Genomic DNA, 17,537 nt, shown 5'->3' with positions numbered 1-17,537 from the left:
TCATCACAGAACTTATATATTATACTTATATCCTGAGACCAGCTGTTGTTGATATATAAACATCCTCCACCCTTTGTTTTACCTGATGTCTCTTCAATTCTGTCTGATCTAAATGTCTGAAATCCTTGGGTGTATATGGTGTCCCCATGAATTTGTGGATTAAGCCAGGTTTCAGTAAAACAAAGAACTGCAGACTTATAGAAATTGGAATTCCATCTATTTAAGAGATGAATTTCATCCATCTTGTTAGCAAGTGAGCATAAATTAGTCAGAAAGATTGAAGGGAGATGAGTTTTTTTTTTCCCCATTCCTTAGTCTGTTTAAAATTCCTGCTTGTTTACCTCGTCTCCTTTTTCGGTGTTGTCACTTTCCTCCTTGTAAATATAATTGGCAGTGTTGTGTGTGTTCAATTTTTTTAAAAAATCATTCTATTGTTTTTTTCTTTTTCACAACATTACTAGTACTAATTCAATTAAATAGTAGAATTGCATTATTAGAAAAGATGCTTATTCTAGATTCACATTTTGCTGTAATATCAAAGGCTAATAACTATGTTAGTGGTGTTAGTAGAGTGGATCGCTTGACAAAATTGTATCTTAATTTTAAGCATATTGTTGAACCTCTCAGTATTAGCTAGAAGGAAAAGTAAGATCTTGTATCTGTTATTCTTATTTGTATGTTCTCTGAACTTTGTTTATTTGATACACTATACCAGGGGTCTGCAACCTTAAACACTCAAAGAACCATTTGGACTTGTTTCAACCTGGAAAAAAAACAACACCAGGAGCCACAAAACCTGGGTGGTGTGGCCAACCCAATGTCACTCACCCCCACCCAGTCACATGACCCCCCTAGCCACGCCTACTCAGCCACAAAACTTTCTCTCGGTCTATGTCTCTCTCCCCCTCTTTCTGTATCTCTCTTTGTATCTCTCCCCTCTACCCCACTCTTTCTGTATCTCTCCCCACTTTCCCTATCTTCCCTTTGTATCTCTCTCCCCCTTTCTCCCCCCTCTTTCTGTATCTCTCTGTGTGTGTCTCTCTGTCTCTCTCCCTATCTTCCCCTCTCTCCCCCCTTTCTCCCTCTGTATCTCTCTGTATGTCTATCTTCCCCTCTGTATATTACTCTCTATGTATCTATGTCTCTCCCTCCTTCTCTCTTTCCCTCCCTCCTTCTATGTCTGTGTGTGTGTGTGTGTGTGTGTGTATTTGTCTCTGAAACCCTCAGCTGGGCCAAGCCAGCAAGCTCTCTTTGGCGCATTTTTATTTCTTCTTTTTTGAAATCCGAGCTTGCTGAGGAATGATTGCTAGCCGTGGCAGAGACTTCCCTTTGAGCGACCCTCCTTCTCCTCTCGTGACCCCCTGGTCAGCTGTGGCGGGGCCAGGAGGGTGCACATGCACAGGGAGATCCTTTTTAAGCAGCTGGCCGGCTGGTCCACACATGCTTTTGTGGCACTTTGGTGCTCGCTCCATGCATCTGCGTACCCTCCCAGCCCTGCCACAGCTGGCCAGGGGGTCACGAGAGGAGAAGGGGGAGGAGGGTTGCTGGAGTTTAGTGCAGGAGCGAAGCGGCCCTGTACTGCCTTCACACCACATTTGCACGTAAGGCAGTCTTCCTGCTGCTTCGGGCTGGATCTCGCGCCCTCCATGCTCAGCCAAAGAGCTGTCGGGGGGGGAAAAACACTAAGGGCTGGAGCCTTAGTGCAGGAGAGAAGCTGCGTCCTGTTAAGAACCTCCTTAAGCAAGAGACTGCCCTGCTCGCATGTGCCTTTGCTGCACTTTGGCACTCACCCTCCCTGCACCCTCCCGGCCCTGCCACAGCCCCCAGTTGTGCGAGAGGGGGAGGAGGGTCACCTGAAGGGAAGCCTCTGCCGTGGCTGGCAATCATTCCTCAACCAGCCCAGATTTCCAAAAAGAAGAAATAAAAGGAATAGTCAAGAGCCCCTAAGAGAGCTTTCTGGGTTGGTCCAGCCACAGCTTTCCAAGAGAGAGAGGGAGAAGAGATGCAGAGACAGAGCGCGAGAGAGACATTCACACAAACAGAGATAGAGAGACATAAAGAGAGGAGAGGAAACCGCCTGATGGGTGATGCTCCAGCTTTCTCCGAGCCTGACCCATGGGGTGGCCAGGCAAGTTTTGGCGGGGCCAGCCCCCTTTTCCTGCTGTCCTGAGCTTCTTAAAGCCACGGCTGGGCATTGCGGACCAGTCTCCCTTTCCATTGTTCCCACCTCCCTTTCCTACCTCACCAGTGCTCATGTTAGTGAGGTCAGTGTCGGTTGAGAGGCACGCCCAGCACCAACAAGTGCCAGAAGGCAAGTCTAGCACCAACAAGCAGCAAGAGTGAGGCACCGGCGAATGAGCCCCGGCCATTTCTCTATCCCCTGCCGTCGCCCTTAGCTTCTCAGGCCAGGCAAGGGGCAGAGCCAGCCAGTGATGGGGCAGGGAGCCACAGGCTGCCGATACCCGCACTATACACTAAGGAATAAAAAATTAAATATTTAAAATTGCCACAGGCTGCCGATACCCGCACTATACACTAAGAAATAAAAAATTAAATATTTAAAATTGCAACATTTAAGCTATATTCTGTGTTGGGAATATTTAGTATTTATTTTCTGTGATTCTAGAACTATTGATTTGAATTTTTCTGACTAACATCATCCAAACAGGGTAGCCCAACATGCTGTTTTGCATTCATCTAGGGTTTTCTGCCCCTGCCTATTTTTTCTTCAACCTAAGTAAATAGCTTAAACCCAGTACCATATCTAATAGTTAACCTCAGAAAGATAAACCCTACAAAAACAAATTTTACCAGATTATGCTCTTTCAAAAAGCTTTTCTTGATACCAAAAACATATCTTTAAATAGTATTTAAAATTTATACAGATCACATAATAGCAAAAGAAAAGCTTAGTGAAAAAGAATTTATGTTGAAAAGACACAGAGTGAAGAAAGGAGCAATAGTTAGAGCTGTCCAATATTGTGCTGCCCCACTCACTCACATTTAATTTAGCTATATCTGCTGACTGCCTGCAATTTGGCAGTTCAAATCTCTCCAGGCTCAAGGTTGCCTCATCCTACCATCCTTCTGAGGTGGGTAAAATGAGAACCCAAATTGTTGGGGGCAATATGCTCTGTAAACCACTTAGAGAGGGCTGTAAAGCACTTGAAGCGGTATATAAGTCTAAGTGCTATTGCTATTAAATCCACCAGGCCAAACTGAAATACACCCACAAGAGCTCACTTGGCAAAAGAAGTCAGAGTCTTCAAGGCACAAAGACAAGCAGGAAGCACAAGGAGCACACAGCCAGAAACCAAACACGTTGTTCCCAGCAATGCCTCCTTCTGTCTGCTATGATAAATAGCTTTCTGCTGCAGCTCATCAAGATGGGCATGCCTTCTCCCAAGTTATCTGGCAGATATCATTGCTCTTGTCTTTTCTCTGCCCTCAAATCCACCGTAGAAGTCCGTTCCTCCTGCTCTTCATTGACTGTCTGCCCCTTCAAGCTTTCCCCAACCAAAGCCTCTCATACAGAGGTGGTATTCAGCAGGTTCTGACCAGTTCTGGAGAACCAGTAGCGGAAATTTTGAGTAGTTCAGAGAACCATCAAATATCACCTCTGACTGAAGATTTTACAGTATCCTTCCCCTGCCACACCCACCAAGCCATGCCCACAGAACCGGTAGTAAAATAATTTGAGTCTGATCACTGGAACATACATGTTCTTTTCTCAGATCAGAAATGTTACTTCAGATGCTGTAATATACTTTACATATTTGGAGATTGTCTTTTGCTTGCATGTAAAAAAGTTTCCTTAATAGAACAATGGAGCTGATAGTAACAGAACCGGTAGTAAAAAATTTTGGATCCCACCACTGCTTCCATAAATCTCTTTTGGCTGGCCATTCAGAGTTATCAATTAACATTGTTCCTGATGTGTCAGGAATGAGCTTATCCTCCCTTGAGCTGACCTCCAAGGAAGAATCTGAGGAGTCATCCAAGGGAGACATCATAAAAATATGTTTGAAGAAAACCAAGCAATTTGCTTTGTATATTTGCGATTCTTTTTTTTTAGAAAATTTTATTGAAAAAACATTAAATAGTTGAACACAATGTGACTTTCTTGGCAATTATTTTGTCATACATGCTATAACATAAAACCACATATAACAATTGATCTCTTCCTTATTCTACATTACTAGGTTGGTGCTATTTACATATATATTTTCCTATTTACAACATAGTTTCCTTGCAGGTTCTTTTTACATGGAGTCATCATATCCACTATATTGCACTGTCTTTAGCTTAAAAATCTGTTCGCTGTATTCCCAAGTATTTCACTTTCTTCACTATTTGGATATTTATTTTCTTGACCAGATCATTTTTGTACATTTGACTATCTTTGACTAACATTTTGGTTTTATCTTTCTTGATTTTTAAGCCAGCTACTTCCCCACACTCTTGCAGTTTGTAAACTTCTTTCTTAATGCTTAAGCCTTTAATTTGGTTGTCTTTTTGAATCATTCTCGTCAAAACCTCTAGAGTTAATATAAACAATAGCGGTGATAACAGGCCCCCCTGTCTTGTGCCTTTCTTGATTTGAAAATATCGTGTCGCTTCTCCATTAACTACACCTCTAGTCTCTTGTTTGGCATAGATAGTCCTAAATATATTTATGAAATTATCACCAAAGTCCTTATAACTTATCCGTCTTAACATAAAATCCCAATTAACATATCAAATGCCTTTTGTGCATCTAAGAATAACAACGCTACTTGCTTCTCACTATGAACTTCATAATACTCCAATATATCCAATATCGTCCTTGTATTATTTCGTATTTGTCTTCTTGGCAGAAAGCTGTTTTTGGTCAACATGTACAAATTTGTTCAGGTTATCTTTTTAGCCATTTGACAATTATTACCATAAATATTTTATAATCCAAGTTTAAAAGCAATATAGGCCTATAGTTTTTAATTATTGTTAAATCCGTATTTTCTTTTGGGATCAACACAGTATTTGCTTCAGTCCATGACAATGGTGTTTTGGCTTCTTTTAATACTGCATTAAACACTTCTACTGGCAGTGCATCAGGGTCCAGTGTTTTGTTGTTCTGTTTTTTTCAGTGCCTCTGTTAGTTCTGACATTTCTATATCTGTGTTTAGCATACGTTTTATTTCCTCTGAAATTTTTGGCAGTTCTGCTTTCTTAAAACATTGTAACATTTTCATCCGTAAAGCGCTTGTTGCCATCATACATTCCTTGGAGAAGCTCTGGATTATTATTTTTTTCTCTTTGCTTTGATAATATATAGTTCCCTCCTCATTCTGAAGTTTATTAATCCAACCTCTTTCTTTCTGGCTTTTTAGTCTATATGATAGTCATCTCCCTAGTTTATTTACATTTTTGAAAATTTTTGACTATTCTGTTTTATTTGTAGTGCTAAATTTTCACAAGTATATTCAACTTGTGTCTAATTAATTCCATTTGTTGGTTAAGACTTCCATTTTGAAGTTTCTTTTGTAGTTCTACTTCTAGTCTTTTGAATTCTTCTAGACTTCCTTGTCTTTGTTTCTTCTTTTTATTTTCTCTTGCATATAGGCTAAATCAAATCCTAATGCCACTTTAGCTGTAGTTACTCACAGCTCCTGAGAATCTCTGTGGAATTTTTTTTTTTTTTGGGTATCTTAGGTCTTGGAAGATTTCATCCACAACTTGAGTAGGTTCTTTTTCAAGGAAACCCAGCTGCTATTCTGTGGGAAGATTAAGAGGGGGGAAAAACCTCTAGCAAAGTTTTTCTTCAATATCCTTTATGATAGGTTGTAGGATTAGTGTATCCAGTCATTTGTGGATGTAATTCTGATCTAATAGGTCTTTTTAAAGTTTGTATAGCTAAAAGTTCCCATTATGAGTAGTCTTCAACTTACAACCATAGAGTAGAAAGACAGGCTGCACCAGTGCCTCAGGCCTCTGAAGACATTTATCCACCTGATTGTTTGGAGCTGAAAACCTTTGGCATACAGCTACTTTGCTTTGAAGGCTGGCTGAAAGAACTGCCTGCCAAAGGATTTCAATTCCATGCCTGCTGGACAGCAATTGGAAGTGATGGGATTCTGATCATTGAGCGAAACAGTCCTCTAATATCTCGCTTAATGACCAAGATTCTGGTCCCAATTGTGATATTATGTTCTATTATGTTCTTCATATTGTTGGCAATTTAATATGGTATATTTGATCTTGATAGATGGGCTAAATAGATAAGAACAGATATTAATTTTATTTGAAAATTTATTTACATTTTCTCCAAATGCACTCCCTTCAGGATCACATGAGAAATAACCGAGAGTGCAGTCCTTTTGCTTTGTTACCTGAAGACAAAAAAGTCATATGTTAAAGAGACCTGATCAAAAGTAGTCAAGTAATCTAAATGTAGAATGAAATCAGTAACAATTTTGTAAAAATTAATACCCCAAATTTGTAACAGATCCTTATTTAATTTCATCTCAACAGATGGTAACTATAGGTAATCCTCAATTTACAACAATTGCAGCATCCCCATAGTGAGATGATCAGAATTCAGACGTTTGACAACTGACATTTATTTATTAACTAAATGTTTATAGCCACCCATTTCAGTCAATTACTCTTTATGATGTTTCTGACAAGCAAAATCAGTGTAGGAACTGGATTTGCTTAATGACTGCATTATTCCCTTAACAACTGCAGTGATTTGGTTACAAACTGGCCAAAAAGATTGTAAATTGGATATTACTTAATCACTGCCTGCTTAGCAACAGAAATTCTGGTCTCAAATTGTGATTGTAAGTCAAGGACTGCCTATAATATGTTGTTATACATACCCTAAGGTTTCGTTTAAAATAAAGGTAATCTTACATTTTCTGCATCTTTTAAGGTAAGGGATGGGAAAAGATAGAGGAACATAGAACACAGAGATGTTTGCTGAAACACCAAGTCATTCTGCACACTGTAGAAAAATGTCTCTTTTTAGAGAGACAATTTTCTGACAAGAACTTAAATTGTTTCAAAAGAATTTGTCCTAAATTGTCTGCTTGATGGATGTGCAGAATCAGATGATAATGTGAGTCACCATTCTTTCTAATCAAATTACCAAAAGACTTCTTGTAAAAGTAAGTCTTTCTCTAGCCGTTGATTAATGAAGTGGTGCTTCTGTTTTGTATAAGAACTAATTGAAGTAATACAAATAAGTTGTCTCTCTTGCCTGCAGAAATTATCTTCTTTACAAAACAATTTAATAGACTTGACAAAATCTCTTTTCCCCCTATCTATTTTATAGTTCATAGCATGAAATATAAGGAAAAGAATTGGGGGTAGGGAAAGAAAATGAATTATTGAGGGGACTGTTACCATTTTAATGTATATAATTAATACATGTTAATTATGCAATCATGCCCTCACAAATCTGTAAACTGGTTAGTTACTTAATTCATGTATATTAGTGAGTGGTTTTCATATCTTATTCTATTGTTATATGCATATTTCAAAATAATAAAAATCACTCTGAATCTGTAAAATATGATGTGTAAGTGTAAAATATTTAAGAAAAAAAAGGACAGAACATTTACAAAGTAGTGAATGTCGTGCCTTTTTCCTCCGACACGGTGTAGCCAAGCCTAATAAGGAATATTAAAGCAGCCAGACTGTTGTTCATCTTTCAAGTATGCACAAAAGGACTTGTTCTTTTTTCTTTATCTTTGAAGAATGTAATTGTCAACTGTATCCACTTATTTGTTTGTATACTGCATGTATATAAGCTAATAACTATGTATGATTTTTGTATGATATATACGTGTGTGCATTTGTGTGTGTGTGCTCATGTACCAGTTTTGTAAATAATTTTATATTAATATGACACAACTATAAAATATTGGCTAATACAGGGAATGGAAATGCCTCTGCTATTTCTGTTAACTTGTAACATAAAAATTAATCTCAATACTCAATGCTGAAGTTCAGTTTTTAAAATTGAGTTTTAATTAGTGCAAGCAATTACTTTAGGCAGCTTTAAAGCAATACCAAAGGAAGAATTTTAAGTGCCCCCCCCCCCAAAAAAAAAAATCAAAGGAAATGATTCAGGCAAATAAAAAAAATATTCTTTAGTTTTCTGATTTCATGAAAGCTGAATAAAAACACTTATGACATTTCTGGTAAAAATTCTGTTAAAATCTATTATTCATAAACTTACCTGTATCAAATTTATCCGTAATTTTTTAAGATACTTTCTTCTCTCAACAAGATTCTGTTCCTTGACGGGTATACCCACACATAGAAATGTCTTAATCTTCCTTAATTGTCTTTGACATTTAAAATCTCTACAGCTTTTTGTTTTCTATTTATTACTAATTGCAAAATATGCTAGGTGCCACAGGGCAGAAGGTGTTGGTATAATTAAAAATATATGTGTGTGCCTAACTTTAAAAAAAATCTTACCCATTTAGGAAGTGACTTTCAATTAGCCTCTCTGATAATATCAGGTCACTATACTCCATAGCTGATGCTTTATTCCTGCCTTTGGGTTGTCAGTTGCTTGCTTCAGATGGCTGGCAAAGGTGGTTGTATATCCATTACGAGCAACATAGCACTTTGCATTTCTGAATTGACAAGCAGCTATATTGACCTAGTGCTTATTATGGGTCAACAGCTGTGTTAACCAACGGAAGGACTGAGGGGCAATTAAAATGAATTGGCAAAAATATATCTTCCTAATTTACTCCAATTTGTTATTTATGCTAACATTGTATGGCTTCTATAGTGACACTAAACAGAATGGATCCAATAATGGCAATTAACATAAAAATATAATGGCTAATCAAATTGACAGCAACTGTTTCTCATCATCTCGACACACAATACATTATCAAAACAAACTATTATGAAGGAGGTAATTTCAGTGTTCTATTCAACCTGCTGCCTGTGTGCAGTCAGGGAGATGTGTACCAGCAATTACTGCTGAATCCCAAAAACTAAACAAATAACTTAATCACTGACGTCCTCTTTTTTCCCCTTCTTCAGGAAGCAGTAATCACGATTTACTAAAAATAAGTGGTATATAATAATATAATGATGATGCATTTCATAGAATAGCTAATAAGGAACAAAATTTAAAAACTTAAAATGCAATTTCTTGATTGGAGCTTTTTAATATATAATATTTTTAACATTGATTTTGTTAATAGATCATAGACTATTTATGCAGAATGTTGACTATTTAAAATAAGAGGAATTTTCAATGTGACAAAATAGCCTATTTTTGCTAACTAACATTCTTGATATAACTATAGAGCTGATAGTGAAATTCCAGTAATGTAATATTCTTGGAAAAGATTGCAAAACATGAATTTGAAACTGTATAAGTAATCATATTCTACCATTTTTTTCTATACCACTGCCAACCTGCATTTTAAATTTTTCAGATGCTAACATAACTTTGCTATTCTGTCTTGACCCTTAAATATATATCTTCCTTTTACTCCCAGTTGCTCTGTATGAAATCTCATACATTTATATTAACAAATTCAAAATGTTAAGAAATATAAAGTGACCACAGATATTCAGTTATTTTAATGGCAATCTGTTTATTTGAATTCAGCTTTAATTCATATCCATTTCAGAGTACTAGCTGTTGATTCAGCCAGGTAACCAAGTATTTCCTCTCCCATGTTTAAATGTCATTTTAATTGAACAGCTATTCAAAATCTTGCATTTATTGTTCTCACTGTGCTTTTTATATCTAGTTACTTTACTTTTATGACTAATTGGCTGGTTTGACTAATGAGGAGCACTCACTATTGCAATATTTTATTATAGGCTCCATTGCTAACATAAGTTAATGGCATAAGTAATTTCCTACATTATCTATCTGGATTCAATTTCATTATAATCCCATTTTATAAGGAGACAGGGAATTGGTCATTGAGCCACAAATGATACAAGATCACTGCTGAAAGAAAAATCATGCAAGGTGGTGCTTCATCAATTACTGTCTAGTCTTACTTTAGATAAACTGGCTGAATTGGCTGCTGACAGAATGCCAAAGAAATTAACATGATGCCCTAGTTACTTGTTATTTTCAGTAGAGCTTCAATATTGTTTTAAATACTGAAGCTGTCCTGATTTTATCCATCAAGAATTTATCACCAATCAGTCTTATTGGATACTTGTAGATCAGTGGTTCTCAACCGTTTCTTCACCCCTGTCAGCTTTGGAAGCCATATTGAGATCTGATGCTCCCACACTGCACAATTGACCCTGGGAAAGTGGGAGGAGGGAATTCATTTGAGTATATCTAGTTAGACAAAATAAAATTCTTTTGCTGATTCAAGGTCAGGGAGTGTTGCGCATAGTGAAAAGGAAGTCTTACTTTGGGACGGATGGTGATTGGGCCATGTGATGTAGTGATGGGAATAGGAGATGGATTTGTAGTTTTTACTTTTGTAAGGAGTCCCGGAACTTCAGATTTGGGATTACACAGATGTACCAGTTACTATCCAAATAAAAGGAACTTTTGAGAGATGTCTGTCTCAGAGTTATTGGTTGGAATGGAGGGTTGCTGGAATGCTAGCACCCCCTTTAAATACCTTTGGGCCACAGACCATGGCCACAAACCATCAACACATAATTCAAAATTTAAATCAACATTTCTTCAAGCCTTCATGGACCCCCTGGATTGACATTGCAGTCCCCCAGCAGTCCACACGCTACAGATTGAGAACCACTGGTGTAGACCATACTGTTTGAAGGGGAAAAAAGCTTAGTCCCACTTTTGTCCTTCAATGCATGCTTTATACATTACTTTGTCAGAAATTGAATCCTATTTCCTTTTTTCCTGAGCTCAATAGGCACAAGTACTGTATTCTTTTTTTGGAGAAAATGGTTCTAATATCTTAATATTTTTCATTGTCCTCTACTACTCCATATTTTCGTAAATCTTCAGTATCATGATGCAGAATTGTGAATTATCTTCAAAAGTGGTTGCATCATACATTTATATAAGAACCACAGTGGTGCAGTGGTTAGAGTGCAGTACTACAGGCTACTTCTGCTGACTGCAGTTTGGCAGTTCAAATCTCACCAGGCTCAAAGTTGACTCAGCCTTCCATCCTTCCGAGATTGATAAAATGAGGGACCATATTGTTGGGGGCAATATGCTGACTCTGTAAACTGCTTAGAGAGAGAGATGTAAAGCACTATAAAATGGTATATAAGTCTAAGTGAGTAGAGTAGAATAGAATAGAATAGAATAGAATAGAATAGAATAGAATAGAATAGAATAGAATAGAATAGAATAGAATAGAATAGAATAGAATAGAATAAGCTGGAAGGGAACTTGGAGGTCTTCTACTCAGTTAGCCACCAGCCAATCGGCTAGCTGTCAATGCTGGCAGCCAGAAGCCATGGTGCGATTGATCGCAGGTATGGGGGGTTTGGGGGAGGTGCTGCAGCCAAACAGCATCAAGCACTTGTTAGCAGAAGGAAGGGGAGGGGGTTGAAGCTCCCCTGTACCTGATTGTGCCTCCCTGATAATGAATGGGAAGGGAATAGCAGGGTGGGGGGCGGTAAGTACGCTGGCTTCGTTGAAAGGGAAGGGGAGAGAGAGAAAGAGAGAGGGAGAGAAAAGGGAGACAAGAAAGCAAGGGTGGGAAGGGAGAAAGAAAGGGTATGGGAGAAAGAAAGAGAAAGAGAAAGAAAGAAAGAAAGAAAGAAAGAAAGAAAGAAAGAAAGAAAAGAAAGAAAGAAAGAAAGAAAGAAAGAAAGAAAGAAAGAGAAAGAAAAAGAAAGAAAGAAAGGGAGGGAAGTGAGGAAGAAAGGAAAAGAAAAAGAAAGAGGGAGGGAGGAAAGGGAGAAGAGAGAGAGGGAAGGAAAAAGGAAAGAAAGAAAGAAAAGAGGGGAGAGGAAGGGAGAAAAAGAAGGAGGGAAGAGAGAAAGGGAGGGAGGGAAGGGAAAGAGAAAGAGGGAAGGGAAGGGAAAGTGAACGAGATATGGATGGATGGATGGACGGACAGAGGGAGGGAGGGAGGGAGGGAAAGAAGAAGGAGAGGAAGGAAGGACCACAAACCCTGGCACTAGATGCAGCTTCAGAGGATGCTTTGAAATAGCACAACAATCCAGGGCTGGAAAGGATCTCAGAGGTCATCTAGTCCAACCCCCTGCTCCAGCAGGAGACCTTATAAAATCTTAATTATTTTGGTGCCTCTAACACACTGGAGAAATTCCCAGAAAAGGAAAGGAGTTTACTAGGCAAGGCTGCCATGCAGAGGAAGGCAGAGGTAGTCCTTGACTTACAACAACAATTGAGCTCAAAATTTTGGTTGCTAAGCAAGAACATTGTTAAAGTGAATTTCTGTCTTTTGGCCTACCCAGTCACATAGCCACGCCCACCCAGTCACATGAGCACCAAGCCATGCCCACAGAACCAATAGTAAAATTTTTTGAATCCCATCACTGATTATAATAGTCTAGCTATGATTACATGAACATATAATTTTGTTTGTTTGTTTATTCAATTTGTAAAGTTGCCCAACTCAATCAACTAACTCTGGATGGCTTATTCTCAAATTATAAAAAATTAAAACAATTTAAAGACATTAAAACAATAAAAACAAAATAAATAAGTGTAAATATAAACAATAATGAAAGAATAAAGTAGAGTAGGATAGGACAGGACAGGATAGGATAGGACAGGGAAGGACAAAACAGAATAAAATAGACTATGTTATTGGCCAAGTAGCTCTTAGTGTACATGCAAAACAATGTAATAATCATCATCATAATGATACCAATAAGAAAAGGTAGTGGAACAGATGAGGGTAAAAGTAATACAGCCATACTACATGGGTAAATATGCTTAGGCATAAGACAGTACTGTGGGAATTAGATGTTCAGCAGAGTGCTTAGACATAAGACAGTACTGTGGGAACTAGATGTTCAGCAGAGTGATGGCACAAGGGTAAAAACTGTCTTTGTGTCTAGTTGTTTTGGCATGCAATGCCCTGTAGCGGCATCTTGAGGGGAGGAATTGAAACAGTTTATGTCCAGGATGTGAGGGGTCTGTAGATATTTTCTCAGCGCTCTTTCTGACCCATGCAGTATACACGTCCTCAATGAAAGGCAGCTGGTTGCAATAGTTTTTTATCTGTTGAAGTCTGTACCTGCCTTGTTTGATAACTATCAAACCGGACAGCTATAGAAATACATATGACAATTCTTCAGAACTGAAGAAGCTTCTTGGGTATGAGGAAGATATTTTCAAAGAGGAAAAAATACACAAGAAAATCCAATTGTCTTTTGGAAAAAGCACTTTTCGGACAATCATGATCTGGATGATTGAGAATCTTCATGGGTATGAGTTCTAGTTCTTCCTTAAACATGAAAGCCAGTTGGGGCCAGTCACTTTCAGCCCAACTTACTTTATAGGTTTGCTGTTGCGAGCAAATAAGTTATATATACTACCTTGAATTGTACAAAATAAAGGTAGAATGTAAATCTAATAATAAGCTACCTGGAGAATACGTGTAGTAACATTAGAGCTGTGTTGGTTGGGGACATGAATTAATACACACCACTTTTTATACTGTAATGTTGACTGAAAATGCTGTTGATCTGCAGCAAAGCTTAGATATCTACTCTAATGCAACAAAGAATACAATTTTAATATTAATATATGAAAGAGTTAGGTAGCTATGTTTGACATGAAAAGTAAAGTAAACAATTGTACATTGTACATATATACTGAGTAAATTAATTTGTACATTTTGGTAGTCTACTACATATGTGGAAAATATGAAAATATGTTAAGATGTGTAAATGTGAGTAGAAAGGTAATTTTGTCTTTTGTGAGGAAGTAATTTGTCAAAAGAAGTAAAAATAGCCATGCGTAACTGTTGCTTACTTTGTTATCATGACAGAGAAAGTGGGCTGTGTCAGGGAGAAACATCAACATTAAATCTTTATTACTGAATGAATGTGGATGTAATCTATTTACTCATTACATCACTTACATAATGAGTGATCATTACAAAAGAAATATCTTGCAATGGGTTAATCACATAGAATTTAATATGGGTTAAATCACCATCTATCCATGAAAGATGAGTAAGTCAAAAATTGAGTATCTTTTAAAAATCATGTGTTTGAATTGGTTATGGACATGGTGAAGGGAAGGGTGGTTTTCCAAGCGAGAGGTATAAAAACTGGTAGGTACAGCTGTATCTTCTTTCCTTCTTTTGATTATAATTCTTACTCCTATTCTGGGCTTTGCATAATGTTCACTTGAACTGGAATAACACAGTGATATGTTTGCAGTTTATTTATGATCCTTTTCATATAACTACTGATGATCCTTGACAGATCATATTTCTTGTATCTTTCTCTTCACTAATTTCACTTCTCTGGTCAAGAAACAAAACATTCCCACTTATCCCACGTCTGAAATATATATTTTTGAAAGAAGCTTAAATTCAGGTAATGTGATAATAAGGCACAACAATGACGTAGATTATGATTAATTAATACGATTTAAATCTAATATTTTATAGCATTCATGCTTTCAGGGGCCTATTTCTTTTATTATAAAGCTTAGTATCATATATTTAATTTATGATCTTGCTTTCTAGTTCCTTGAGCATGTAAGCACTTGAGTTCCTAAAGCAGGGCTGTCAAGTTTGCGTCACAGATAACAGATAATCAGAGTTGGAAGGGACCTTGTAGGTCATCTAGTCCAGCTCCCTGCCCAAACAGGAGACCCTACACTATTTCTGTCAAATGGCAGTCCAATCTCTTCTTGAAAGCCTCCAGTGATGATGACGCTCCCACAAATTCTGAGGGCAAGCTGTTCCATTGGTTGATTGTTCCCACTGTCAGAAAGTTTCTCCTTATTTCCAGGTTAAATATCTCCTTGTTCAGTTTCCATCCATTATTCCTTGTCTGGCCTTCAGGTGCTTTAGAAAATAGCTTGACCCCTTCTTCTCTGTGGCAGCCCCTCAAATATTGGAAGACTGCTATCATGTCTCCTCTGGTCCTTCTCTTCACTAGACTAGCTAAGTCCAGTTCCTGTAACCGTTCTTCATATGTTTTATCTTCCAGTCCCCTAATCATCCTGGTTTCTTTTTTCTGTATTTTTTTTATAGTGTGGTGACCAAAACTGGATGCAGTACTCTAGGTGTGGTCTTACATCACATGCTGGCCACTCCCCCGCCCAGTTTAGCAAAGGGGGGAAAAGTTCCGATACGTCAGGTGACAACGCGAGTTTGACACCCCTGTCCTAAAGACTTTTAATCTTTAGAAAAAATTAATCTGTTTCATGTAGTCAGATAAGTGAAGAGTATATATTTCATGACTATATTCCTGCCTGCCTGCCATATGGCTGTTAATAAAGGAACAATCACAGTAAATTTGTTTTTTACATAATCCTTTTTCGCAGCAGTACAATCAAGTCTACTAGAAATCTTGAGTCTTATAAAAATATAAATTAATTCCACATTGCATTATTTGCTGTGTGAAGGATGCTTAATTGAAGAATAAGTATTGTGTAACCAATAATTACTCCTGTAACTAATTCATTTAAGACATGGTTATCTGCATTTTTTTTCAGCCCAAAACTAGTTATAGCTCAAAGACAAACAGGAACTAACTATTTCCATTGATCTGATAAGCTAAAAATACATTAAAAAATACAAGAAATAAAAAAGAGAAAAATCCTTTCAATTAAATAATGTCATATGTGTGAGAAGTTCTCTTGGGAAGCACAGTTCTACTTTATAAACTAAGATGCAAAATAATCTAGTTTGTGCTTGTAATAATAAACTTTTACTTAAAAAGCATGCAATGATTTTGAAAATATATTTATCTTCAACAGTAAAAAAAACATGCTGTTCAGTTTCTACCAATGAAAAGTTTGTGAGAGTAATAGCCTTATTCTGCAGATTAATCTATCAACCCAAGTAATTTTTCCTAATCATTATCTACAATCTGTAAGTTCAAGCAAAATCACTAACTCACAGGATACTATTAAGATAGATACGTCCTGATAGGAAATTTTCATTTTATATCTAAGTTAAAGTGATCTCCAGTAAACCAGTGAATAAAATTCTCCAAAAGGTCTCTTAGATGTCACAAAATCATAGCTCAGAGTTATTTCACATACAATGTATGCCTTTCCAAAGTATTTATTGTACAAAAATATATAGTGTATGTTAAACATACTTTTAGAATGAAACTATATTGAAATTTACTTTCCTGATACCATGTATAATTTCTAAAGTCATTGTTAAATGCATGTATTAAGTAATCAGATGCTTCTTTTCTTTCTGCAAAACAATTGTATAGTTTCATGATTTAAAACAAGTCTATTAAAACCTTTATTGTAATTAATACTACATAAACACAAGAGGTTTCCACACTGATTTTTAGGAGGGTTGAGGATTTTTTAGACATTTATTTAGTATACATATATACATTTAACTGAATTGCTTTCCAAGGCAACTGATAAAAACTAATAGCAAATATTTAGCCTTAATAAGTAACCGTGAAATAGCATAAAAGTTATATGTGAGTATGGTTATTCTAGTCTAAGCTGTTTTTCAATAGCATACTTTATTTATGTGTGTCTGTGTTTTATTACAGTACTCTGACAAGGCCTTATTCACCCAGCTATGCTTTTACCATTATATTTTTGATGTGGACTATGCAAAAGAAAAATATACTGGTCCAGGGAAAGGTATGTTACAACACTGTCATTACCCTGAACGTTTAAAGTGGAAATTTGCATCATAAAAATCAGTCCTATTTTCTGGTGTTAGGCCAATCTGCCTCATTCTGTTAACATAATATACATAAAGGTACCTGACTGCATGAATTAAGAAATTGTATATAAAAAAGAAAATGGAGTGGTGCAGTGGCCTAAGTTGGAGCTCTTGCCTCACAAGTCTGTGAGTTCAATCCTAGCTAGAGGAAGATATTTCTGTCTCTGGGCATAATGAGAATGTATCTGCTGAACAAAACTCTGCAACTCTGCACAGGAAGGGGATCCATTAAACACTCTACTAACTCCATTCAGTTGCCCACCCTCCACCCTGCAAGGTATTATGGGGTTATTAAATGATGATGATGATGATGATGATGATGATATAAGAAAGAAAATGTGTGTCATAATAATCAATGCCTAAAGAAATGCCTGGGAAACATTACATTCTCTTAAGTAATTGGGAACGATTTAGCCTTCCCTTTGCTGGAGGCTTTTTTTAAAATTAATCTTTTTATTATTTTTAAAATACACTTTCAGTTTTACCTACATAATGAGGTTATATTTATTAATATTTATACTGAAATGTATTTTACATATGCATTTTTATAAATATGTACATTAAATGATACATAACTATCCAAAATATAAAGATAAAATTATACACTTGTGCAAAACTTGTCATAACTTGGTGATCTGGAATAATGATAGCCTCAGAAAGGGTGCTTTACAGCCTGTAAATAAACCACTTCCAGCCATC

At 36.8% G+C, this 17,537-nt stretch overlaps 1 protein-coding gene across 3 annotated transcripts in view; it reads left to right on the top strand.

Moving 5' to 3' along the window:
• The window catches only part of POLA1 (DNA polymerase alpha 1, catalytic subunit), a 382,299-nt gene that overhangs the window by 304,964 nt on the left and 59,798 nt on the right, over positions 1 to 17,537 (top strand). For all 3 annotated transcript variants that reach the window (XM_087938181.1, XM_087938180.1, XM_087938182.1), the window contains exon 36: positions 16,660 to 16,753. In XM_087938181.1, coding sequence (XP_087794307.1) covers positions 16,660 to 16,753 — 94 coding nt within the window. The remainder of the gene's footprint in view (positions 1 to 16,659; positions 16,754 to 17,537) is intronic.

This window comes from Pseudonaja textilis, chromosome 8, assembly GCF_049901715.1.
Source record: "Pseudonaja textilis isolate UNSWEBS1 chromosome 8, rPseTex1.2, whole genome shotgun sequence".
Taxonomy (NCBI): Eukaryota; Metazoa; Chordata; class Lepidosauria; order Squamata; family Elapidae; genus Pseudonaja; species Pseudonaja textilis.
This window is presented reverse-complemented; position numbering and strand designations above follow the sequence as displayed.